This window comes from Cydia pomonella, chromosome 22 (assembly GCF_033807575.1).
Source record: "Cydia pomonella isolate Wapato2018A chromosome 22, ilCydPomo1, whole genome shotgun sequence".
Taxonomy (NCBI): Eukaryota; Metazoa; Arthropoda; class Insecta; order Lepidoptera; family Tortricidae; genus Cydia; species Cydia pomonella.
In genome coordinates, this window is record NC_084724.1 from 7,576,295 (window position 1) to 7,602,885 (window position 26,591).

The 26,591-nt window shown below is 36.2% G+C and overlaps 1 protein-coding gene across 1 annotated transcript in view; it reads right to left on the reverse strand.

Annotated features, from left to right (window-relative positions):
• Nucleotides 1–26,591, reverse strand: part of LOC133530156 (solute carrier family 2, facilitated glucose transporter member 8-like) — a 102,919-nt gene that overhangs the window by 51,717 nt on the left and 24,611 nt on the right. Inside the window, exon 2 of the mRNA XM_061868013.1 lies at nt 6,363–6,488. Coding sequence (XP_061723997.1) covers nt 6,363–6,441 — 79 coding nt within the window. The 5' untranslated portion in view covers nt 6,442–6,488. The remainder of the gene's footprint in view (nt 1–6,362; nt 6,489–26,591) is intronic.

The following is a 26,591-nucleotide window of genomic DNA, read 5'->3' on the forward strand; positions in this document are numbered from 1 at the left end:
GTAAAAAGATGACCTGACTAAGTACATAAAGAGGACAAAAAATACTTTCTATTTATATCTATACCTGCGAAAAAATCTGTAATTCTTGATTGATTTTCGCATTCCATTCATCTTTGTCAGACTCGTTGTTAAACATATGCTTGTCTCTATCTCCTTCGGTGTTCAAGAGAGCTCGTTGGCACGTGCACATCTTTCGCTTGCTTGCTCGACTAAAGGCAACTTGTATAACTTGTACAAGGTAAGCGCTTCAATTTTGGAACGCTATACCAATCTTGAGTTATAATATCATTGCCCTGGAGCGATTTTTTTTCCAAGGAGATACTAGAATATCCATTGACATTATCTAAGGACGACTCTTACCGACAATAAGAATGGGGCCAGAACAGCGGTGTCACGCACATGAATTTGAGCCAATGGTGCAGTCTAACGCCACAACGCGATTGGTGGATGAGTTCGCATCACGCGCGCGATTGGTCGCAACTAGTTACGTTAGACTGCACGATTGGCTCGAATTCGTGAGTACACCACTGAAATAGCACCATTATTAAGGATGACCCACGCTAGACCGGGCCGGGGTCAGGCCGGAGCTTCCGGCGCTTCGTTTTCTATGGAAAGCCCCACGTGATTGCCGATAGAAAATGACGTGTCGGAAGGCTCGGCCCGGGCTCGGGCTGGTCTAGCGTAAGTCATCCTGTAGTGCCCGTCCTTAGATTTATGACAATGAGTATGTCCCATTTATCGGATGTATAATAGAACCCGACTTGAGTGCACAGCTCGTGCTTGGCACGTTTTTTGTATCATTCCCCTCTATACCTGCCTGTAATCTTTGCATTTCTCGTCTCTGACTCATACGAACTTCGTTTACCCCGATCAACATGGTATCCAAACCGCAATATTTTTATCTAGAATTATGCAGAGATGATACAAGAATTGAGGTCGAATTCCGAGTTCAGAATAATGTTTTATGTTATAGTTGAAAAATACCTACCTACTTCTTTTATACTACGTTGGTGGCAGACAAGCATACGGCCAGTCTGATGGTAAGCAGTCTCCGTAGCCTATATCAACTCCGCAGCAACTCCAGAAGTGTTACATGTATTGGGATACCCTCCTCCAATTGAGGGGGGATTTAAATCTTCTCGGGTCAGAGTAGAGTTAGAGCCGGCGTAGTTTTATTTGACGTTCATAAGCGCATTGTAATATGCCAACTCGAAAAATAAATTATATTTATCTTTATCCAGATAGATGGCGAACTGGGAATGGGAATGCTAAGCAGACCCCAGTTTTTTTTAGAGTATTATTTATTTATTTAAACTTTATTGCACACATAAATAAAAATATACAAATGGCGAACTTAATGCCAAAAGGCATTCTCTACCAGTCAACCATTGGGTCAAACAGAGACATTTGTGTATGTTGGTGCAGGAAAAAATAATTACAAATAATAAGGAAAAAATTAAACGTGAAGTCAAATAATATTAAAAAGATATAAATAGTTAAATACTACTACTTATATAATGTATAAAAGATAGATTAATACATATAATTATGTACATATACATGATGGTGAACCTTATTTAAGTTCTTTTGACAGAAGATGCTACTGCAAGAGTATATGTGGCAATGATAACAAACTTCATTGACTGGTCTATTGCAAGTGTGAATTAAGTAACATTGCGATTGCGATGAGTCATCGGACGGAGAGGGCAAGGTTTTGTAAGGACTAATGATTAATAAGGATCTGCGAAGAAAAACATCATAATATCAACCAAATGTCTCCTTCTGGACGTATGATATTCAGAAAGACCGGCCGTGCGTTGCCCCTCATCCATGGGCGTAGGCAGGTATAGGTAGAGCGGGGCAGCTGCCCTCCCTGGAGCTCAAATTTTGCCACTGCTGCAATCCCCCCCCCCCCCCTAGGCCTCCAGTGTTATCGACTTCCCCTCCCCCCCACACATCTGTGCTGGTTGCTTAGCCAACGTGCCAATCGTTAACGCTCCGTAGCGTAGCATAGTCATCTTCCTCTATCAATCTTCCAGTGAGACAGTGACAGTTGCGTTTCGTTCGCTACGGAGCGTTAACGATTGGCACGTTGGCTACGCACCCTGTTCTATCCGTGCGATCTTGACTAGTTCCTCCAGTTGTTCAACCAGTTCATATCAATCCCTGTACTTTACATTTCGATTGACTAAGTACCTGATCATACCTACTGCTTTTGCGCCAAATTTGCAATAAAATTACAGATTGGTCGGACAAATTGGCTATCGAACTGTCATTTTACTGCGATATACACATCTCATACCTTTAAACGAGCGAGATTAAAAGTAGTTTTAGCTTCTGAACAGAAAACCTACTTATACCTAGACTCTGTTTTCCTATACCAAAGGCATAAGCCATTCACCAGACCTTGGTACAATTTCCTGTTATGTTAAATGTCATTTTGATAAAAGAGTGTATGTCGCTATGATATTGATGGCAGTTGCGTCGTTTTGAAAATAAGGTGTCGTATAAAACGTGCATGTTTATAAACTGAGGAAACGGAGGTGAAATGTAGGATAATACAATCGGATTTGGCTAACTATGGACACACTTTGACGTGACAAAGTGTGGAAGCAATTAGTACATACACGAGGGGGGTAAGTGAGATATTGTAAACGAGCCGCAGGCTGGAGGGAATTAAAGGCCCGAATTTGTATTATTCTTACCCCCGAAGTTACACACAATGGTTTTCAGCCCACTTGCGAACAAAAAAAATTTTTATAGCGAAGCGATATTTTTCCGGTCTGTGGAAACCTTCCGGTTTGTGGCTTCTCTGATACATTTTAATTAACTTAAGCTGTTGGTTTTAATACAGTGACATTACAAGCATTCGTCTGCCATATTGTCTTTTTTCTCGAAGGCACAAATTGATATGGCATTCAACCATGACTGAAAATTGTATAATAATTCGAAAAAAGATCGAATTCATATCCTATAATTAAAATTATATATGCTGGTAGTCACGGTAACCAACAATGTGGAAAACTGAATGCCTTGTTAACCTAGGAAACCTGAACCCGTAGTAACTGCACTTTACTGTTAGCTTCGCCACAGGAAACATGCGCAACAGTACCTTGACTTCATTGATCATTAAATGGGCCCATTTTTAATTTGTGGACGGTTTTTTTTTCGTTAGATTTGGATATAATTTGGCTGTTTTGAAGAGCTCATTCTGGGCGGAATAAACATGAAAAAATAAGTAGGTATGTCATTTTCTTTTGTGCGAGTTAACTTTCCGAAAACTCAGGGGTTATTTTTTTGAAATTGCGATTTAGTATATTATAATACTCTATCTACCCACGAAATTTTATCGAAATCTGAATTATTTGCGCCGGCTAGAAGAGCAAAGATTGGCGATTGAGGACTTGGTGTGACTATTACGCAAATAAAATTTGTAACCTGTTTTTATTGTTCTTTTATGGGTTTGAAGGGATTTAATATAAGTATTTTTGTCTTATTATACCACTCAAACAACTACCCGTGAGAACTATGTACGTAGTTATATTATCTTTGTGGATTTATCCCGTCTAAGGAGTAAAGGAAAAAAGGGAGAAGGGAGGCCTTTGCCCAGCAGTGGGACTCTGGGCTCATCTAAAAAAAAGGAGTCAAGACTCTGCCTTAAGTTTTCGCTGTGCTATTGTTAGTTAGCATAAGGTCATTCATACCATACTGTTTTCATATGCAGTAAAATATAATTGCATGGCAATTGTTGACCTTAAGCAAAGAAAGGCCACAGATTTCCACATATTAGATTGAGTATATACTGTATATAGAAGTTGCATTTTTTAACCGATTCTCGTGAACTTTGTATGTCCGATAATTATATGAAATAAAAGCATAGAGTTTCCGTCATTACAATGCATTATTTCTATAATAATTTAACTCGCACTGTTTGTGAAATCCGACGGTAAATGTTTTTGTTTTTCCGTTTCAGTTTCCATATTGTTTTCGGTTCTTTTGTACAGGTTCAAGAATAAGGAAAGTACACTCGAGTTCATAAATATGTAAACAGTTTTTCACATTGTAGAATGTGAAGAAATGTATACATATTTACGAACTCGACTGTACAGTCAAATAATTTAAATTCCGTACCATTTTGTACCGTGTCAGAGTGACAATCAATAAAAGTCGCTAGGGACCTCATATTATTGTCTCTGTGATAAGGTACTAAATGGTACATACTGCATGTGTTATTTCTTCACCTCCCCGCAAAATTCGGCAGATATTTTTTTACGCAAATATGACACATAACATAAGCTACTCCAGTTATTGTATACTCTACTCACGTACCCTAAGCGGCCATTTTTCACGCACAATTTGCTGCCTCTACTACAAAGAGTAAAGTAAGTATGTCTCTACTCTCCGATTTTCTTCTCTATCAGAACCAGCGTTGGCAGCATGGTTCCATTTTTATCACTTTTCAATACTTGTTAGAATGTGATAGGCATGGTGATAAATGATAAAGAGCCGACCATAGCCGCCCTACTGTATTATGATTTAGGATTACATATTACCTTTTCATTTCTTACGCTCTGAAAGTAGGTCGTTGCTGTTCTAAAAAGTATGCAATGTAGAAAATGATACGTTTCTGCTCTAGAGCATTGTACTTTCTAAGTACGTTTTTTCCTATTATTTTTACGGTAAGCATTTACAATTTTGGTTTTAAATGGATTTGTTGTATATTTTTCATTCTGATAGACTTACCCCATTCCATAAATAACGATTTAATGGAATACCTAAAAGTACCCTCAACATCAACAGCAAAACTGTTACTAATATTTCTCTCAATAGTCCCAATAAGGTCAAGTTTTCCGCCTGCATTGCGTGGTCAGATGACAGTCGTTTTATAAAAAAAAAAAATATTTGGCCCAATACTTCTTCTTAGGTAAGGTAGAGTAAGGTTACCGAGCAACCTCCAAGCTCCCTTACCAAGTCGTGTCACATAGCTAGCCAGGATAATATTTTATCTGAGACCATTGCTTAGTTCGCAATGTCAATAAATAATAAATAAATAAATATAATAGGACAATCTTACACAGATTGACTAAGTCCCACGGTAAGCTCAAGAAGGCTTGTGTTGTGGTTACTCAGCCAACGATATATGTAATATACAAATACTTAAATACATAGAAAACACCCACGACTCAGGAACAGATATCTGTGCTCATCACACAAATAAATGCCCTTACCGAGATTCGAACCCAGGACCATCGGCTTCATAGGCAGGGTCACTACCCACTAGGCCAGATCGGTCGTCAATAACACTGTAGTTATGAAACCAATACGCATTGTCACAAGTCCATACCTAATTATGTAACTTACAATCGCATTATGCCCGCAACACACTTGATTTATTGTTTTCGTATTGCGTTTTAAAAGGTAAAAGTTGTTACAACTAGGTATATTCCATCCCAGGCGAAAGCTAGATGTACAATAAATACTGTGATTTACTGTTTTTTTTTTTATGAAACAGGAGGCAGAGGAGCAGACGGATCACCTGATTGTAAGCGACTACCTCCGCCCATGGACGCCTGCGACATCGACATCATGATATCTATTGAATATATTGACGGATCACAATATTTATCACGGAAATCTAGATTTCTGGAGTCCAGATCGCAGTTCGTGATAAATATTGACATCCGTCAATATACTAGACTACACGTACAGTAAATACTGCGATATGTCATTCGGTACGAAATTGACGACTGAACTCTACGAAACACGTTACAGTACTGACGTGATAAATAAATATTGTACGTGTAGTCTTATTGCGTGAACAGATTGTGAGATTATGATCCTCCAGTATTTACCACATTGATGGATCACAGCATTTTTTGTATGTCTAGCCTTCGCCTAAGATGCAAAAGGTAGCCAAAATTAAACAGGAATAAGTCCAGAATAAGTCTTGCTAATAAGTGTTTTTATATTAAGTACTTGTAGTACTTCCTCAGTCCGAAATGCAGCGACAAGAGTTCAAAGCGCGGAACTATACTTAGATTTAAAGGTGCAACCTTACCATTTGCTAGTATTTCCATCTTTAACTGTCGGACCTAATGCATAAGTATGAGGCGTAGGTGCTCCCAACAGACCTAGTAGGCAGACAATAATATATAATTATGCTCGACTCAACGTTGGCGCAACTGCGCAGCGACACCATTTCCCATAGCGCTGACTAGACGCTACTGACGCTAGTGTGGGGTGGCCTTTAAACCTTCTACTGTCAAAGACGTCAACTGACACGCACACGATAGATGTGGCATTCAAAGGGTTACAGATATAGATCTAAAATAGTTATAAAATAAGGTTAAAATGCATCTTACCCATGACAGCCATGAGAAGCTGATTCAGGAGACCTCCATCTTGGAGCCGCGCTATCCAGCGCGGCAGTACGGCAAGCATGGCGCTTACTTCCGGTTCCGTTTGCTGGTCTCAATGGCACATCGTACCTGGAATAATAATTCATTTCTTTAGTTTGGTTGCATTTTGCTGTTTGTATATCCGCTTCTAAATATTATTATAACTTGTGGCTCTGTGAGCTGTACCTAAACCTCGGGAGCATAACTTACAATTACTGATGAGAATTGCGACCTTTAGAGGAGAACATCCGGACAAAAAGAAAGTATTTCTATTTAAGCTAAAACGGCGAGCCTTCGCCAACGCTCAGAAAATAAGATATTACACACGGCCCGATTCTAGTAATGAGATACGATAACGATAAGTTCTGGTTTAGATATCGCTTGTCTGTCGTATAATTGACAGAAGCATCTCGATTCGGGCAACCAATGTCACTTTGACGTTAGAAATATCATAGATAGATCTAATTGGAATGACAGGGGAATCGAAATAAACGTCAATTTTGACATGCTGTTTAGTTATCGATCTTTGAAAGATCTTAAACGTGTCTTAATCATTCTTCGAATCGGGCCGATTGTACTCTTTCCAAGAGGACGTATGGAAGGTCAGAATGGCCGTGTCGCAGACCGTCTCTTATGACGGCTGTGTTTGATGGAATGTCAAGTATTGAAATAGTCTATGCTTGAGTGTGTTTGACTGCGATCTGTCATCAAATTCACCCAGGAACCAATCCATTAAAGCAACTGTTATCGAATCTTTCAAATAAAAGTCACTGTAATGCATGACAGCCCGAAAAGAGCTGGCATCCTGACCGGAACTGTCAGTCGGATTGTATTTGGAAAGTGTCGCAGACAACCTCGCTACCTACATTCCTATAATTTATGTTTTTATTATTTGTATCGTTTTAGCTACCTATGGCGTTCATCAAGTATCATTAATCTACGTACTTACTCGTCTTCCGTCTTCGACATACAGATAATATAGAGTTAGACCGAGCTATTTTGGCAGCGATTTTGATAGCACGCTCTGCAAGTGTTATTTTAAACATCATAATTTCATAGAAGTTTGACATTTAAAATAACACTTGCAAAGTCTGTGCTGCTGCAAATCGCTGCCTACTTGGCTTAGTCTACCACTATGTAGCCCGCATGGCCAACATTCCATTCGTTAACGCTCCGTAGCGTAGCGTAGTCGTCTCTCTCTATCACTCTTGTCTTGTATATATTAGTGCAACAGTGACTTTTTCATTTCTTTCGGGCTGGTATCCTTCCATAAAATGATTGGAGTTGATCTATAAGTTATATTTTCCATGAAAACAATAGGTAGGTACCCCCATTATGTCACGGCGATCATAAATTTATGACAAGCTTATCTTGACCCCTAGGTTCGTAAAAATTATGCATGATCGGAGATACGTCTTAACTTACTACTATAACTGATCGATTTTATAAGCGATTGTGTACGATTAGCCTATTATTTGTATTCGATTTGCGTTTATTTTAGGCGACTGTTTCATTTATGGGAGTGGTTTATTCATTGGGCATATTTATGGCGTTATTCATTAAAAGTCTGAATTAGTTATGAATCGTTTGTCTTTATCTGTCATTTTGACTTATGTATTTGTAAGAAAGGGATAAAACACAATTCAACTAATTCAGGCTCGTAAAGTTTTATGAATAAGGGAGATATTAGTGTCTGCGAAATTTTAAGTTAGTTGAAAAGCGCACTACCTAGTATCCAATATATTTGACCGAAACCGGCAAAACGTCCCAATTTGTCGCGCAATAAGGACGAGATTTGTTTGTCTTTTTCCGCATAACCTGTCAAGGCGTCCTTATGGCAAGCGACAAAGTGGGACGTTTACTTATGTATTTACTAAAAGTTACACTACTACTAAATTCGAATAAATAGAGTATAGTTGAGTATCTATAGTCTAGAGTGAGTATACTAAGGATATATTATTATAATAAATCGCTTTCGATTGATCGCGCAGTCTTAATAAGCTTCACATAACACAACTAATCTGCCATATTGATGAGTTTGTATTAGATGGCAGTACTACGCCTAGCCCTAGTGTAAATTTATTCGTTAGCGAAACGTGACGTACGCGTTTGCGTTAAGTCTCATTTTGTATAGGATTTTGAGTTTCCAAAACGTCCCGCTTGGCGCGCTGTTTCTAAATCCCATACAAAATGAGACTTAACGCAAACGCGTACGTCACACCACGCTATCGAATTAGTGTAAGAAATGTCCTATGATATTTATTTATTTTGACGACCTGCCTGGCCAAGGGGTATTAACCCTGCCTATGAAGCCGGGGTATTACACTAGGGGTTCTGAAATGTCATATTTCATAATAGTTACCATGAAAAAGGCGAAAGAATATATTTAAACTAAGTTAGTTTAAGTACCTACTTATATTAATTTAGTTAAATTATATTTCAAAGAATCGGGTCGGACACGGCTCGTGTCTGTCACGTAGCGTGAGTCGATCATACTTATATTATATAATAAAATTATTACGGTTTCATCTAAAGTATTATGCAATCTTATGGCAATGTACCTATTGACGTCATAACAAATCATCTGTTTAGGAACATTAAAATCAATTGCATGTCGCTATATGTCATTACTTCAGCGATCAGAATCGATAATATGAATATAATTATGGTCAAACTAAGGAAGATAAGACCTATAGGTTTAGTAGTATTAAATGGGTCAATTACAGTCATGTCATCAATTAAACATGAATATTGCATGCAATAGATTGTATAACTTGCATGCATTATGTTATATTTGTAAGATTAGTTTGTTATATGACCGTGTCTGGCGTTTATATTGGTCATGATGACTGCTCGATCGAATTAAAATTTATAGAGACGATCCTATTCAGTAATGTTAGTATATTTAATGCTTGATAAACCTAGGCTACATAAAGCTGCTTTTAATTGTAAATATATATATTTATGTAGTTTGGTTTTTAGAATGGTCACTTGGGTCCTGTCGTTCGATATTTTTGATAATATAGCTCTTTATGTAACAATGATAGCTCGAGTCAATGAATGTTAGTTGTCTTTACACTTTTTTGCAGTACGTATATTTCATTTGATTATCATTTGTGTCGTTTCCAAGCAAAAAGTCCCACTTTGTCGCTTGCTATAAGGACACTTTGACAGGTTATTTATATAAAGATACAAGCAAATCTCGTAGTTATGGTAAGCGGCAAAGTGGGACCTCTGACTAGACTTCGACACATTTGTGTTTCAAGAGAATTAAAATTTGCATGTCAGACGTTGAATAGGAAATCTGTCTGCTTGTCATGTGATTCCACCAGATAAATGTAGAAAAATGATTGGTCAGAAAGAGTTTTGGCAAGCATTAAAGAAAATATGGACTGCGTAATTACTACCTAGTCTTCTCTATTCTAAAACTTTCAATGTTTTTCACGTAGAAAGCCATATTCGTGGTGGGTAGCCAAAGGCACTTAACTTGCAGTCAACAAAGTCATTGCGTTTTAAAAAGACAAACAGACTGCTCACAACAGTACTTTATGCATCAATTGATTTAGTGTCTCGCTTACTAATCGAAGTGTATCATGCGATCATACGGGCAATCGAACCGCGGTGGCAGCCGGAACGGGGCGGTCATGGCTAGTAAATGCCACACAGTATCCAATAATCTTCATTGCGGTTGTAAATTCCGCTATGTACTGTCAAATTTTGAGGAAAGAAAACCTTATGTAGTGTCTTTAGGATTTCATTTGGATTTTCAACAATCGAGCACTCGTTGGCATTTACGAGAGCAGCGTCGCATTGCTTTTTAGGGTTCCGTACCCAAAGGGTCAAACGGGACCCTATTAAGAGATCCCATACAGGGATAAGTTCGCCTTTGTTGTATTTAATTTACTCTGTAACTGTGCTTTTCGTGTTTTTATTTCTATGTACAATAAAGTATATACATACATACATACTGAGACTTCGCTGTCCGTCCGTCCGTCCGTCCGTCTGTCTGTCACCAGGCTGTATCTCATGAACCGTGATAGCTAGACAGCTGAAATTTTCACAGATGATGTATTTCTATTGCCGCTATAACAACAAATATTAAAAACAGAATAAAATAAATATTTAAGGGGGGGGGGGGGGGGCTCCCATACATTAAACATATTATTTTGCCCTTTTTATAAATAATGGTACGGAACCCTTCGTATTCGGAACTTTATATCGAAGCTGTAAAATGCATTTTGAGAACAACTAGTAAGTTTATGTTTGCGTCTATTGTTGCTTGGTCTTGGTACAAATTGCCTAAGTATATTAGGGGCATTCTAGAAAAGTGTCGCATACGTTAATGTGACGTTATTTTTGTAGTATTTCTAATAAAGCTAAGAAGCCGATATTTGGCATGATATCGGTTAATAAATTAGCTTTCAATTGATCGGTATTTTTGAAGTGAAAACATCCTAAGGCGCGTTGGGGATTTTTTGAGATGGGACAAAACCCTTGAACTCGCGACATTCAGTATAAAGTAAATGTACATACTTTACACCTCTATAGGTATAAAGTATGTACATATATTGTATATGCACGTACGGTCACGTCTGAAAATATCGATATAAAAAATAGTGCCAAAAATATGTATACAAGATTTTTTTGCCGATACATTAAGGTAGTGTAGACATATTTTTGGCACATTTTTCGTACCGATATTTTCAGACGTGACTGTACATTGATAGACACTCATGCATGTTGGCGTATTTTCTGTCAATTCAAAAAATACACACGTAATTGTTCAAGTTTCCACTTCTGTCTGCACTGCCAGAGTGCCTCTGTTTTTTTACCAAACAGTTTTTGTATTAATTTTTTAGACGTTTCAATCAAGGACAAATGCCATGAAAAAAAATCAGACGTAAACTAGACTATTATTGTATTTTTTTGTAAACATGTATTGTTTACAATAAAATTATTATTACTAGGTACTAGTACTATAATCGTTACCTGCATACACTGCATACCATTACAGTATGTATAATTTTAGTATTAAATAGCAAGGGATCTGTACCCCTAGTGTAAATATTTTCGACAGCGAAACGTGACGTACGCGTTTGCGTTAAGTGTCATTTTGTATGAGATTTTTGACTTTCCAAAACGTCCCGCTTGGCGCGCTGTTCAAAAACCCATACAAAATGAGACTTAACGCAAACGCGTACGTCACGTTTCGCTATCGACTAAAATTACACTAGGGGTACTGACTAGCAATATTTTAAACAAAAATAAAAAAAAATTTATACCACGATACATATATATATATATATATATATATATATTTAGATTAATTCAGATAAACAGAAAATAAACACACGCGACACCCATATCTTCCATCGAAAGTTAGGCGTGGCGCGCCATATCTTCTTCCTTTTAATTTCCTGACTTTAAAGTTAATTATATACGCCTCTTAAGTTGAAACATTGTTTATGACAGATTGAACCAGTGACCGGCATCCAAGCCACATAGCTTGAAGGCAGTGGTTCCGATAAAAAGGAAAGTTGATCCGGAAACAAATACATTTTAATTATATCAACATCTGCTCCCATACGCAGAGCATAATTGGTGTTATTCTTCGTTGTTTTCCTTCACCGAGAAGCGTCTGGGAAATATAAAATGATATTCTACCGACGACCGGTCTGGCCTAGTGGGTAGTGACCCTGCCTATGAAGACGATGATCCCGGGTTCGAATCCTGGTAAGGGCATACATTTGTGTGATGAACACAGATATTTCTTCCCGAATCATGGGTGTTTTCTAAGTAAAAAGTATGCATTTATCTACATAAATATGTATAATGTCGCCTAGTACCCATAGTACAACCTTTGCTAGGACGATCTGTGTAAGATTGTCCTAAAATATTTATTTATTTGGATGGCCATATATTAAGTTATTAACCATATCTATGCGTTTTCTCCATAGTAAATGTATGGAAAAAGTTTTCTTGAATTTGTGGCTTTTTAGTACATTACCCTAGGAAACTTTTATTATGCTGGATAGGAATGGAATCGATTGGTATAAAAAAATAGCATGTGAAAAATATTTTTTCATTTTCATATAAATTGTATGGGAAAAGTTTTCCTCTATTTGTGGGTTTTCTAGCCGTCTTTTTTTAATCCCATAAAAGTTTTTGATCCGGAAATAGAAATGGGATCGATTGGCATCAAAAAAAAAGTTTGACAAAAATGACCTTTTTTCTTGCACCCTATATGTTTTTTTCCAAAACCTGGAAACGCCAATCTTCATTAATTTGAAATCGAGGGAAGGTATTTTAAGACCGTTTTCGCGTAGCAGCACGGGATCTGGTAGCTGCCCTCACTGATCCATTAAGAAATTCCACCCTGTATATTAAATATGAATTGAAATTAAAAAGTTTGTCGCATTCATAACTACAATAACTTCGACAGCTGTACTATGGACTTTACTCAACAGTGGCGCCAACTGGTGAGCAAAAAAACGGTAGCCATTATTACGGAACCCCACAAGGGCACCGACACTTACTAGGCCTGTTTCTCTAGGAGCGATTAGCATTACTAAGGATCACTTACCCACTATAACCACAGAATAAGTAATAGTACTACCGTACAGAAAGAAAGCTTCCTACAAAACCGAACTTTGACAGCCATTCAGGGACGAATCATGTTGTCCCTTTCTAATGTATGGCACTATCCCTTTCGGCTATTTAGTGTTGTCTAAGTTCAAGTGATTTTATTTTATCTGTGGTTATGCACGCAAAGGAATGTCAAGTTCTGCCAACCACAACAAATGCTCGTAGCAATGCTTAGCCGAACGGAGCGGAGAACGCCCGAACGCTGCAGTTTCCCCCTACTGCTACAACCACGAAAGATTTTGCTCACTTGTTCGTCTAGAGTCAGATCAAAATTACTGCTCGGCATTTGTAATAACACAGTGTGAAAATGTTTGTGTGTAGTCGCTCACTTCGTTCTATTAAAATCGGTGCAAGGTTATTTTAGACTGACTCTATCTGTCTATTTATCGCTCGAATATGCAAGAACGTCAGTCAGATAACATCATTTATATTTCCGATGTTCGAGGTAGGCTCTCGAACGGAATATGTATTTTTAAATACTAAATATTGTTGTGTTTTGATATCCTAATAATAGATAGCAGCGCCACCTATATTGATATATAAACTATTAAGTTAATAGACTTTTTGGATTCTATAGTAGCTGTGTGACTGATGTCTTATTTTGAATATGGAATACTTCAATATATTGCTTTTGCTATTCTGCACACGACATGGTGGTTTCATTATAGGTTATGGGCCCAGGTCAAAATGTAAACAATCAAGTACCATATCAACAGCTCATAGGCAGCTTAATGTACTTATCGGTTTTGACTAGACCTGATATAACTTATTCTGTAAGTTATTTAAGTCAATTTAACAACTGTCACACTGAAGAGCATTGGTGCTATGCTAAACGAATCTTAAAATACTTAAAGAAAACTAAGAATCTTGGTATTAAGTATTCTAAGAGTGGAAATTCTGAGATAATAGGTTTTGTTGATGCCGATTGGGCTAGTGACACTCGGGACAGGCGGTCATATACTGGGTTTTGCTTTTTAATGTCAAATGGTGTCATTTCATGGGAGTGTAAAAAGCAAAAAACAGTAGCTTTGTCAACATGTCAGGCAGAGTATATGAGTATTTCTGAAGCCTGTAAAGAAGCAGTGTATTTAAGGAACTTGCAGTTTGAAATTACTAATAAGATGTATACTTTGAACCTGTATAATGACAATCAGAGTGCATTAAAGTTGTCGTCAAATCCTGTATTTCATAAAAGGTCGAAACACATTGATGTGAGATATCACTTCACTAGAGAGTGTGTTTCTGACAAAATAGTTAAGTTGCGTTATTTGTCCACAGCTGACATGCCCGCTGATTTGCTCACTAAGAGTTTATGTGCAAAGAAGCATTATACTTTTATAAATGCCTTAGGTATGGTTAAAATTTAATTTGTTTTACTATTATTAGTTATAGTAGGGGTGTTGTGTTTTGATATCCTAATAATAGATAGCAGCGCCACCTATATTGATATATAAACTATTAAGTTAATAGACTTTTTGGATTCTATAGTAGCTGTGTGACTGATGTCTTATTTTGAATATGGAATACTTCAATATATTGCTTTTGCTATTCTGCACACGACATGGTGGTTTCATTATAAATATTTTAATAAGCTAAGATAAATCAATATAAAATTATAAAATAATTAGGTAGACGCGATATCGACGACTAGTGCTTAATATACCTACGTACTTAGCCAACACTAAAAAGTTAACTTTGAGACCCGTGATTGAAATGATGTTTTAATTGCCAATTTTCTAGTTAACCGAAGGCGTTTTTTCAAAAAAATTCGCGAAAGGCATCATGAAGAAGGTATTTAGTGATCCTTCTTACAAGTCGAAGGCTTAAAAAATACGCGTTCGGTCTTATCTTGCCTGCTTTACAAATATTTTCTGTGCGTGCGAATGACATCTCTGTTGCAAGGGTTTGATAGTGCGGAATCTTTGGTATGTAGTCTATGGTCGTTAGAAACAAGTTACATATCCAAGTTTGCTACACTCAACGTTTCTTGTGAAACATATTCACACACAGACTCCGTATAATAAGACTCGCACTAAAGTAACCGCTGCTGCTCTTATTTTTAAACAAAATTCTGGCATTCGTTTGGGTCATGTGGGTTCGTGTGACAATTAAAGTGTTTACATGGACTCGTATTCCTTACATAAGGAGGCAAACGCTCGTTTGCTCGTAAAATAACTACACCGTTAGAGTAAGTATTGCTTCCTCCATCATTTTATACTTAGGTATATATATTATATCCTACAACAAACACAAAAATGCTTCTCAAACTATAATTTATTATCAGTCTTATCAAGTTATCGTCCTTAGGTACTATTTTTCAGATGCAACTAAAATTAACCTTTGTGTTTATTAATAAGTGACAAAAAAAAGGTTTGGTTTGCTAAGTTTTATAAATAAGGGGGTAACAACATGTATACCTGAAAGGGATAGGTTCGCCTTTGTACTAAATAATGGACGTAGTTTAAGGAAAAGGATCCAATCCACAAAATTCTGTCAATCAAAATTTGAACTTTCTGCCGAAAGGTAAAATCATTTATTTAAATAACAAATTTTAGAGTTTATGTGTTTTTTTTTGTTTTATATTTATTTTTTTGTACAATAAAGTGTTTTGCCCTGCTACATGTTCCATCTGTAAGTCAAGTGATCTGTGTTGTGGAATGTCGGTCCATAATCAAGGGTAAAAGGAACATAACGAAAGGATTTATTTGTTTACGGATGTCTCAAGCTTTCTTTTTACCTGGTTATGACCAATCCAAAAGTTTTGATTTTAGCTGTAAATTCATGCGCACGCGCATAAAGTGCGATTACCTAATGGTAGTTATGTCATAATAAAGTATAATTAATGAGTTCTGAAACAGCATCCGTTTTAGAACAAGAACATCCCTTCCTAAATCCAAACTGTTGGCAGTGAAATAATTGACTTTAAAATAACTCTGTACCCCTAGTGTAAATAAATTCGATTTCGAAACGTGACGTACGCGTTCGCGTTTAGTCTCATTTTGTATTGGATTTAGAAAGAGCGCGCCAAGCGGGACGTTTTGGAAACTCAAAATCCTATACAAAATGAGACTTAAGAGGAATTCCTAGTTGCGATTTTTCCATACAAACGCTCTCGACTGATTCCTCCCTGGATTTTTAACCTAGAGCAGTGATTTTTTCAAATAAGATCAATATCATCAATATCTGTGCCGCTATGTTTTGCTTTTTTGGATTATTTTATTTTGAAGAAAGATACAGCGCCTCGAAAATCGCAAAAACGGCTAAAGTGAATTGGCTGTAAAAAAAGGCACAGTATACAAATATGACAAAAAATATCCAAAAAATCAAAACATAGCGGCATAGATTACTTCTTCCTCTTGCAATTTCCAAAATTTCATAATGATTAGTTGCGTTTTGGAGGAGGAAACAGTCGAGAGCGAAACCTCGATTTTTGAGTTTTTTGCGAGTGAATTTCGGTCCGAGCTGCAGTTGTCCTTATCGCACGAATTGGAGGCGGAGACAGTTTCTAAATATACGTACACAGAAGGAATAGTGATGGGAATAACATCCTTATTAGGGATTGCAGAACCGGTACTGTTTTAAAGAACCGGGATTTCTCGGTACTTTCGGAACTGGTCTAATTATTTCATTATTTTAAATAAAACGACAGCATTTTGCGATTTGACGACCTTTCGTATTATAATTTAATAATCACATTTTCTTTTATTACGTAGTAGGCAATTTTTTTAGAAATATAGTATTTTACATTGCTCACACTTGTCCGTCACAAGTAAAAGATAACTACTTTGATGTTTGCCACTAGATAGCAAATTTAATGAAATTACATTGACGAGGGGATTTATATATAAGTATCGCAGTCGTATTGTATAATCCGCCGTATTACATTACGGCTAGCCGATATCAAAATAAGGGCCATTTTGAAATGCGGCGGTTCAACGATTAAGGTATGTTGGGTAAATACCGGATGCGGGTGAAGAACGTAGGACATTCATTTCCCCCTAATTTGGCTTTATTTTTTAATGTTGGCAACATTGTGTAAGACGCCATTTCATTGCGCCTCGACTGTCAGTGTCCCCGCGTCGCTCAGGGAGTCGGGCTTGTGCTATGTGCAATCACAGAGAGCAAGGTAAATTTCGCGAATTCTTCCTTCTATCCGATCTTCGCTCTGTAATTTATTTTGCGTATTGTGATGAAACTGTGTTTGTTTTTGTGATTGTGTTAACAGACCTAGCACTGCTGTAGACCGATATACGATCTTGACCCTTCCAGGTAAAGATCGGACCAGAAACAATCAGATCTTTACCTATTTAAAAAACAGCAGTGATTATCAAACTTTAAATTTTCTTCAATTTACCTACTGACCTTAATTATCACATTTATTGTTTTCTTGATCACACTTTCGTACCATTATTTTTATCCAGTACCACTACCAGCGCGACGGTTACTGACAATGTAATTTTTTTAATTTCCGCAACCCAAAGGTTGCCTTTTAGCGATAAGACCGCATGTTGTTTACCTGTGCTTATGTGTATGTTTTCTTTTGTATTGTTTTCTTTTATTGAGGTGTGCAATAAAGAGTATTTGTATTGTATAGGGATGATGATACATGTTGAAATTTATAACAAAATCGAGTAAAATAGATAGCAAATGAGCAATTTTTCGCAATAAAGTACTTACACATACGGATGCGTATGTAGATGTGCACGCATACATACATTGCTAGTTTCGGATACAAAATAGAGATAGGGCTTCGAAATTAGTTTCCTTAAAATGCTTCAAGAGGGCTCTCTTTTCCTATATATTTACTTTACTCTTTACATACGATCCTTACATTTTATCAAAAAAAAAAAGATTGTATATCAACTATATATATATATATATATATATATATATATATATATATATATATATATATATATATATACATAATTGCAAAATTAAACCAACAAAATCGCAATTTTAATTATTTTCCAGACTTCAAGATGGGCTCTCAGTGACCTTGACCTTTTTAAAGAACTACTTAGTCTTTTTGATTTCTAAGTTTGATTCTTATTTTTTTGGCGACCTTCATTAAAAATGACTGGGCACAATTATTTTTTATTTTTATTTTTGTCCCTCCTACTTAAGTACTTAATATCTTCCAGTACATTCCATTCAATAAACAATACATTTACACTTTCCCTAAACCTGTACAGTTCACGAAATCTTAAATTGTCAAAACTACGCAACGTATTGTAGCAAGAAATAAGAGAAAGAATGGTTTACTCGCTACGAGAAATAAACGTTTATTTTAAATTTAGACATAAAAAAAAAACATTAAAAAATTGGGATCACCGCAGGAATTTACAGATAAACATTTAATTCACACTAAATTATACAAATCCTATAAATGTTATCCATCTAACACGTGCCACGGAAATCAAACACAAGTAATAAATAAAAAGTATCTGCCACCGAAATCAGAAATACATCCAGTTAACTTCAAGAAGAAACGTGCCACAGAAATAAAACTTATGAAAAAAAAAAAACTGGCTAAATCTTTCTTGTTCCCTATTGGTACCAGTAAGGAACGGCCAGGAGTAAAGTCTACATACCATAAAAATATTACAGAATTTAATGTATAAAATACACAGAGAAAGCCGTTGAATGAGTGTTTGCTAAAAATAGTTCATCTGGTTGTATTAATCAAAAAAAATAATTGGACACTTCCCTTGAGAGAGACAGCTGCGCAGAAAAAATAGGCTTAGGCCTATGATGCACCGCGTCAGCACAATAGGCACCCCCAACGTTCAGGCTGTCGTCGGTGCTGTAGGTCCCGGACGAACTAAGCCGGGTTTCGTGGTAGGCGCCTTAGTCCGCGTCCTTAAACGCAATAGTAAAAATATGCTTCCCCGAAAGGAAAAACTGCGGACGAAGAGAAAGGCCACACTAAAGTTTACATTTGAAATAAATAAAAACAATTAAACAAAGATCGAACAGACTTACCCGCGACAAAGAGCGGTTTTCCCAATTTATAACGCGACAATCGTTATCAACAATAACAAAGGCACCGATGAGCAAAATTAATTTTATTCCGCTTTGAAAGATGTCATCAAATATGATCTCACGATGACACATTCTTCCTCTTTTCTTATTATTTTGGCAGTTGTCAAACCAAACTCTCGGGAATCAACCTACAAAAAAGGTTTCTTCCAAAGCGTAATGCTGCAGTATCTATTATTTTAGTGGTTTTTTTTTATTACTTCGGGTAAACCTTACAATAAGAGGTTTCTTAGCACATTGTTTACTTATCAGATTGGCTTATGACATAGGTATCAAAGTTTGAGAGCCACAATTTTACCAATTTTTGTATCCGGGTTAAGATCGGATACAAAAGGGTAGACACCGGACCTATTTCTTTGTGATACCTTATTCTCTGTCCATTAGAAGCAACTTTTTTTCACCATCCAATGTTCTCCCTTGATGGCAAAACACTCGTTACCCTAAAAAAAGTATGTCTATCTTTACACAGGTACAAAACTAAAACCGTTCTATATTGAAGATTACCAAAATTCAGGCCGAATCTACGGTTATTATTTAACAAGTCGCTACGTACTTCAAGAATCTGTCACGTGTTGAGATCACGAAAAATCATTTTTTCACGAGTTCTCTCAATTGGTCCCAAAATTGTCCGGCATTATCCCAACATACTTCACCCAGATTGTCATTGCGATATATACGTTCTTCAATAAGGCGGCCCAAGTTTAGCCCCATCGTACTACAAGTTAAATAGATTGTAGTTTAACCATAGGTATATTTATACCTACTTACAAAATTTCACAACACACCATGATCACTCCCAACTTACTGATACGGATAGGTACAGTCAAGTGTAAAAATATGGGTGTACACATCTTACTCAAAAATATGTCCCATAGCATCTTATTCCAGTGTGAGCGTAGTACCATATTTATGAGACGATTCTTTCGATACATATTTTTGCACTTGACTGTACGACGACAACCGAAGCTGAGACATCATTCTTTTTTGCAGTTTTTAACTATATGGTAATTAATATCAATCAATCAATCAATCATTTATTATTTCGTCATTATAGGTGTAAAATACATTTAGTACAGGTGATAGGGTGTTTGGTATTAGGGTGTAATAGATACAGTATAATATAAAAATGAAAAACAATATTACGTGGTAACAACAAAAACAACTTGCGTCGGGCAGCGCAGGATCAATTCCGTCCGGCTCGCGGGCGATGTCGACGGTACGGCGTGCAATGAGCGAGCGTTCGAGTCTCGCGTCTGTGTGCGCGCACTCACACTTAGATAGCTCCGGCTCCCGCCCACCGCAGCGCGACAGAAACATAGCTTCAAAAATTCGAGATTTGAAAAGTTGCTCAGCTAGGAATTGCTCTTAACGCAAACGCGTTCGTCACGTTATGATGTCGATCAAATTTACACTAGGGGTACTGTAACTGCTAGAACAGCATAATTATTTACTCAAGGCAGGTAGAATTGATATAGGGCGTTTGTTACGTTGTTTTTTCGTCTGATTTCTATAAAGGAACAACTTTGCTCAGTTTCATTAAGTCTGGAAACACTCCCTATTTCACACAACCATTAAAAATATATATTAAATAAGAAGAAAGTGAAGCGCTGGTGGCCTAGCGGTAAGAGCGTGCGACTTGCAATCCGGAGGTCGCGGGTTCAAACTAGGGCTCCCGGTATCCGTGTTACACGCCGAAACGGATACCCGTGTTCTTAAGCCCGGCGGTGCTAAGAACACGGTTTAAACGGAACCGCCGAGATCCGGATCCGTCTCCAAGAACCGTTCCCAAGAAACGTTTCTCAGATACGTATCTCCGTTTAAACGTGTACTTAAGACCGGCCCGAACGGATCCGAAACAGTTTGAGCCAATGCTTACAAGGTCTACTATTGAATGTTGACTTCAGATGAACTTGTTAGGCGTACAATTTTTTTTAATTGTTTCTAACTGGGTGGATATTACATATTTAGCCAACTATACTATATATAAATCGAAGTAGGTGTCCCTATTCTATATTGTCTATTATTTTTAATTTTAAACCTATTCGGCCCTAGTTTAGAATCTTATTTTTTTAGTATTATTGTTTTTAACCTAATATCATTACATATTATATTTCAATGAAAGAAACACATTTTATATATACTGGTGTAATAGTTTCGTGAAGAATATGTATTCAGACAAATACTACCTATATTAGTTCAAAATAACAGTTAAGAAAATAATTATTAATTATATAATAATAATTCAGCCTATATACGTCCCACTGCTGGGCACAGGCCTCCTCTCATGCGCGAGAGGGCTCGGGCTATAGTCCCCACGCTAGCCCAATGCGGATTGGGGACTTCACATACACCTTTGAATTTCTTCGCAGATGCATGCAGGTTTCCTCACGATGTTTTCCTTCACCGGAAAGCTAGTGATAAATATCAAATGATATTTCGTACATAAGTTCCGAAAAACTCATTGGTACGAGCCAGGATTTGAACCCGCGACCTCCGGATTGAAAGTCGGATGTCATATCCACTCAGCCACCACCGCTTCATTATTAATTACTTTGTGGTTATTTTTATCAATTTACTGCTATGCGAAAACAACAAATCTGCCAATGATGCAAAAAAAATACACACACAAGCGGCATTCGAAACGAAGAATTTCACGCGATAACCTTAAAGACTCATGCTACCTTTCTTACCTTTCGATTATATTGTTTAATACATTAAGATAGATCTCAAAATTGGCAATCATTCATATTCACTTGGGACACTTTCACAGTTTGCCGCCCGGTGGCGTTCCATTCACTAGATTCTTAGAACGTATTGTTTTTTGAAGACCCTATTGTACGATATCGCCAAAACAAATAGGTTCCCAAACAGTTATCAGAACTGTCACAACCAATTATGAGCTTTATGTCCTTGTAATAAGGTAAACATATCTGCATATATTAAAATTGTAACAGATGCAGCGGCAAAAATTAAAGTAAATGTATCCCATTGTTTTGTAGCCGCACCACACTAAAAGGCATTTTTCTATGACGAGAGTGAGAGCTACAAGATGTTATTACTTAGGTATATATTTGATTGTAATTTGTTTTCAAATTAATCTTAATACTAGCATTTGATTGTTTTTTAATAATTGTTTTAAGATATTGCATTTTTTAATTTTTACGAATATCATTTTGATTTCAATTTTATTGTGTAATCATTTAAATAAGTAGTCTACTCGTAGTCGTACTAATGATAAATTTTTTTTTATTAAACTTCCAAACTTTGTGTTCTAAGATATTATATTTTTTACATACGTTCCCCAAGATTAGCTATTTTTGAAATACAACTATTTATGTTATTGTTTGTTATTGATTATACACTACATTTAACGAAATCTATTGATATCATTTGTTTATATACTTATACATTTTTGTTTTAAACGATATTCGATGGAATTAAGTAAATAATTTTAGTAAATATTGTCAATTTTGAGCCTTTGTTTGACTTCTGTTATATCTAATCTACCTACTGAACTCGACCGATCCTATAAAAAAAAATAACATTACCTATTCCTAAAAAGGCTTTTTCATTTCTCATGCTTTGAAAGTGGGTCGTTGTTTTTCTAAGAAGTGTGCAGAAAATGTACGTTTCTGCACTAGCGTCTTTCTTTCGTAGTTGGTTTTTTTTTACGATAAGCAATTAAACTTTAATTTTAAACGGATTTGTTGTACAATTTCCATTCTGATATTTAACTTCTTATTCTATAAATAACGATACCCTAAGTAAGTACCCTCAAGAAAGACTATAAAAGTTTATAAGTACTTAGTTATATATTTTTAAACACATGTATTTTACTTTCCTTGTATTCCAAATGAAAATTAGAGTTGAGAGTGAAAATTAACTCAGATGAAAGGCACCATTTCAGCCTCGGACTATTGGCGATGTGAAAAATAGTATGAGTCTTATGTTATTTTTTTTTCCAGTTTGATTGTTAACATTTGAGACCCTCACTTTGATTAGAGTCCCTCGCTAGGCTTGGAGTTTTACTGTAAAATTCTTCGTTTCGTTTAGGATTTAATTTACACCCACGCCGTAAATATGTCTTTTTACTCCCTTGTGACACAAACTACTAAAGACTACAAGAATTACATAATAAAAATACAAACATAGTTAGGTTGTCTATGATTTTTAGTAATATTTATATTGATTCCACCATTGCGCATTATGGTAATTCTGATTTTGACATTTATTGCTTTAAGCTAAAAGGGCCATCTTATATTTATTAGTACACTTAAACGTATAAAGTTCATTTTATATGATAATAATATGTAAAACTTTTCGTAAATTCAAAATTAATTACAATAAAATTTATAAGTACATTTATTATTGGCAGATCATTATACAAATGATAATTTAATAATTTTTACATGGTTTACTATAATAAGACAAAGATGTCAGGCTCACGTCAGTTAAAAAATAAAAATATATATTTCATATTGACCGAATGTATATTCAAGAAAACTCACACATACATTGTAATATGATTGACAATTGATTGAATTTTTACATAGGTACCCCAATAGGACTTATATCTACAGATTATTAAAAATATAACTGTTTAAAATGTTCAGCTGGTAAAAAGAATACCAGATCAAGCACTTGGCAGATTTTATCGTGTACAGTCTTTATTGATTTTAATTTTTATTACTAGCACTTTATATTTATTGCTATCAAGTTATATAATAAACAATAAAGTTTTAGTATTTGAACTTTTATATAAAATACTACTATGGTAGCACTATACAGTATTTCTAATTTTCTACTCGTACTTATTGCAACTTAAAATATTGCAAGCAAAAACTAACAGAGGACCTACCGCGAACCACGTTCGTCGTGTTGCCTCTCTGTCGCACTTATAAAATTTTACGTAAGTGTGACGGGGCGGCAACACGTCGAACGTGGTTCGCGGTAGGCCCTCTGCTCAGAAAACGGTTTTGCAAATAAACCGTTTATTGAATTTCGACTCTATGAACCACGGAATAAGGTTAAATATGGCATAAACGTCATGAATCTTTTGTCTAATAATTTGTAGCTCTTACGTACGCCGGTCCGTTCCTTTGCTACTCGTCAAGGACGTTTCCGGAGCCACGGGTAAATAAGATCCGTTTCTTCGAATACCCGTTTATCCGTGGAAACGGCTCTTAATTACACGTTTCTTAATTACACGTGCGGAACGGGCCAGAAAACCGTTTACTTATTATTCGGAAACGGGTATTCGGAACGTGTAAACGAAACACGGATCCGACCGCGAGCCCTAGTTCAAACCCCGGCTCGTACCAATGAGTTTTTCGGAACTTATGTACGAAATATCATTTGATATTTACCAGCCGCTTTTCGGTGAAGGAAAACATCGTGAGGAAACCAGACTAATCCCAACAAGGCCTAGTTTACCCTCTGGGTTGGAAGGGCAGATGGCAGTCGCTTTCGTAAAAATTAGTGCCTACGCCAAATCTTGGGATTAGTTGTCAAGCGGTCCCCAGGCTCCCATGAGCCGTGGCAAAATGCCGGGACAACGCGAGGAAGAAGAAGATTAAATAAGAAGAAATTATATCTATTACTTTATCAAGAATATTGCCATGGAAAATTATGCAGAAATGTATCCATAGTATAAATGCGAAAGTCTGTCTGCCTGTCTATTACCTCTTCACGCTGAACCGATTTAGATGAAATATGGTTAAGCTGGCTATACACACTAGGGTTTGCCTGCGGAGTGTGTATGGCCAGCTTTATGGAGATAGTTTGGGGCCCTAGGAAGGATAGTTTTTTTTTTTATAATTAAATAATTACTTATCCCACGGTAAGCTCAAGAAGATATATATATAATATACAAATACTTAAATACATAGAAAACATCCTTGACTCAGGAACAAATACCTGTGCTCATCGCACAAATACATGCCGGGATTCGAACCCAGGACCATCGGCTTTATAGGCGAGGTCACTCCCACTAGGCCAGACCGGTTGTCGTTTATGTCGCTTAGAAGCTAGTTTACTATATGGGCTCAGCGTTTATGAGATTATCGCGTTATGGTATAAACTTTATTGCATGAAATTTATTGTTATTGGCGTTTTGTTTTTCAAGCATATATATATGTATATGTATTCTGGGTGCGGCCTGTAACAGGAGCAAAAAATTAAACTGTAGGCTGTACTCCTCAAACTGACCAACATTTGTTCAGCAACTTTAAAAAATAACTTTTATTCTGATTTTTAGAACACTTTAAAGTTTATTCTAAGACGCAATGTATTGCGAATTTTGTTTTGTTTAAAGCGTGACAATCAGCGTCAATTACACTGATGACAGCGTACATTGAAAGTAATATTTAATTTGTATGAAAAATAGGAAGTCTAAAGTATTCATAATCTTCAGAAATCGCTGAACATATGTTGGTATGTTCGACCCGGTTTATATTGTACGTACATACGCCACTAATCACAGATCAATTATTTCACCGTAATCATCGATTCTCATAATACTTAGTATATAAGTTATAGATTTTCTAATAAACGTTAGCATGATGTACAAGCTAGTGACATGTATATGTTAGAATAGTTAGTAATTAAGTAATAATAGTCATTACGCCAATAGTTAATGAACTATTGTAAGAACAAAAGTACCTACAGTGTAGCACTTAGTAAAGTGTTACCTATTACTTGCATTATATAATAATTAACTCATTATTAATCAAAATTTATTTAGACGACCGGTCTGGCCTAGTGGGTAGTGACCCTGCCTATGAAGCTGATGGTCCCGGGTTCAAATCCTAGTAGGAGCATATATTTGTGTGATGAACACGTATATTTATTTCTGAGTCATGGGTGTTTTCTATGTATTTAAGTATTTATAATTATTTATCATATATATCGTTGTCCAGGTACCTACAACACAAACCTTATTGAGCTTACTGTGGGACTTAGTCAATTTGTGTAATAATGTCCTATAATATTTATTTATTTATTATTATTTTACAATATCCGAAGGCGCCGCAGTAGCGCCCTATTTAATGCTAGAAGCCTACATTTTCAATGACTATGTTCACGGCACCAATAATGGGACATTTGAGAGAAAATTTTGTGTATTTTTGATATTTCACCGCTTTATGCGTTAAAATTTGAATGTCCTATTCGTCTTTTATGTTTTTATTTATTTATTTATTTAATCTTTATTGCACATAAGAAAACACACTGTACAATAGGCGAACTTAATGCCGTAAGGCATTCTCTACCAGTCAACCTTTAGGCAAAGCAGATAAGTTGTAGGCGGTGCAAAAACATAGGTATAGGTGATACAATTGATACATGTATGAACACAATACATTCATAAAAAATACACATACATAAACATACATATATATTAATAATATTGATACAAATACATATACTTACATATACATACATATATATATATATATATGAAATCAGATGAACTTACAAAGCAGAAACATTAAGATTTTCCAGTACTGC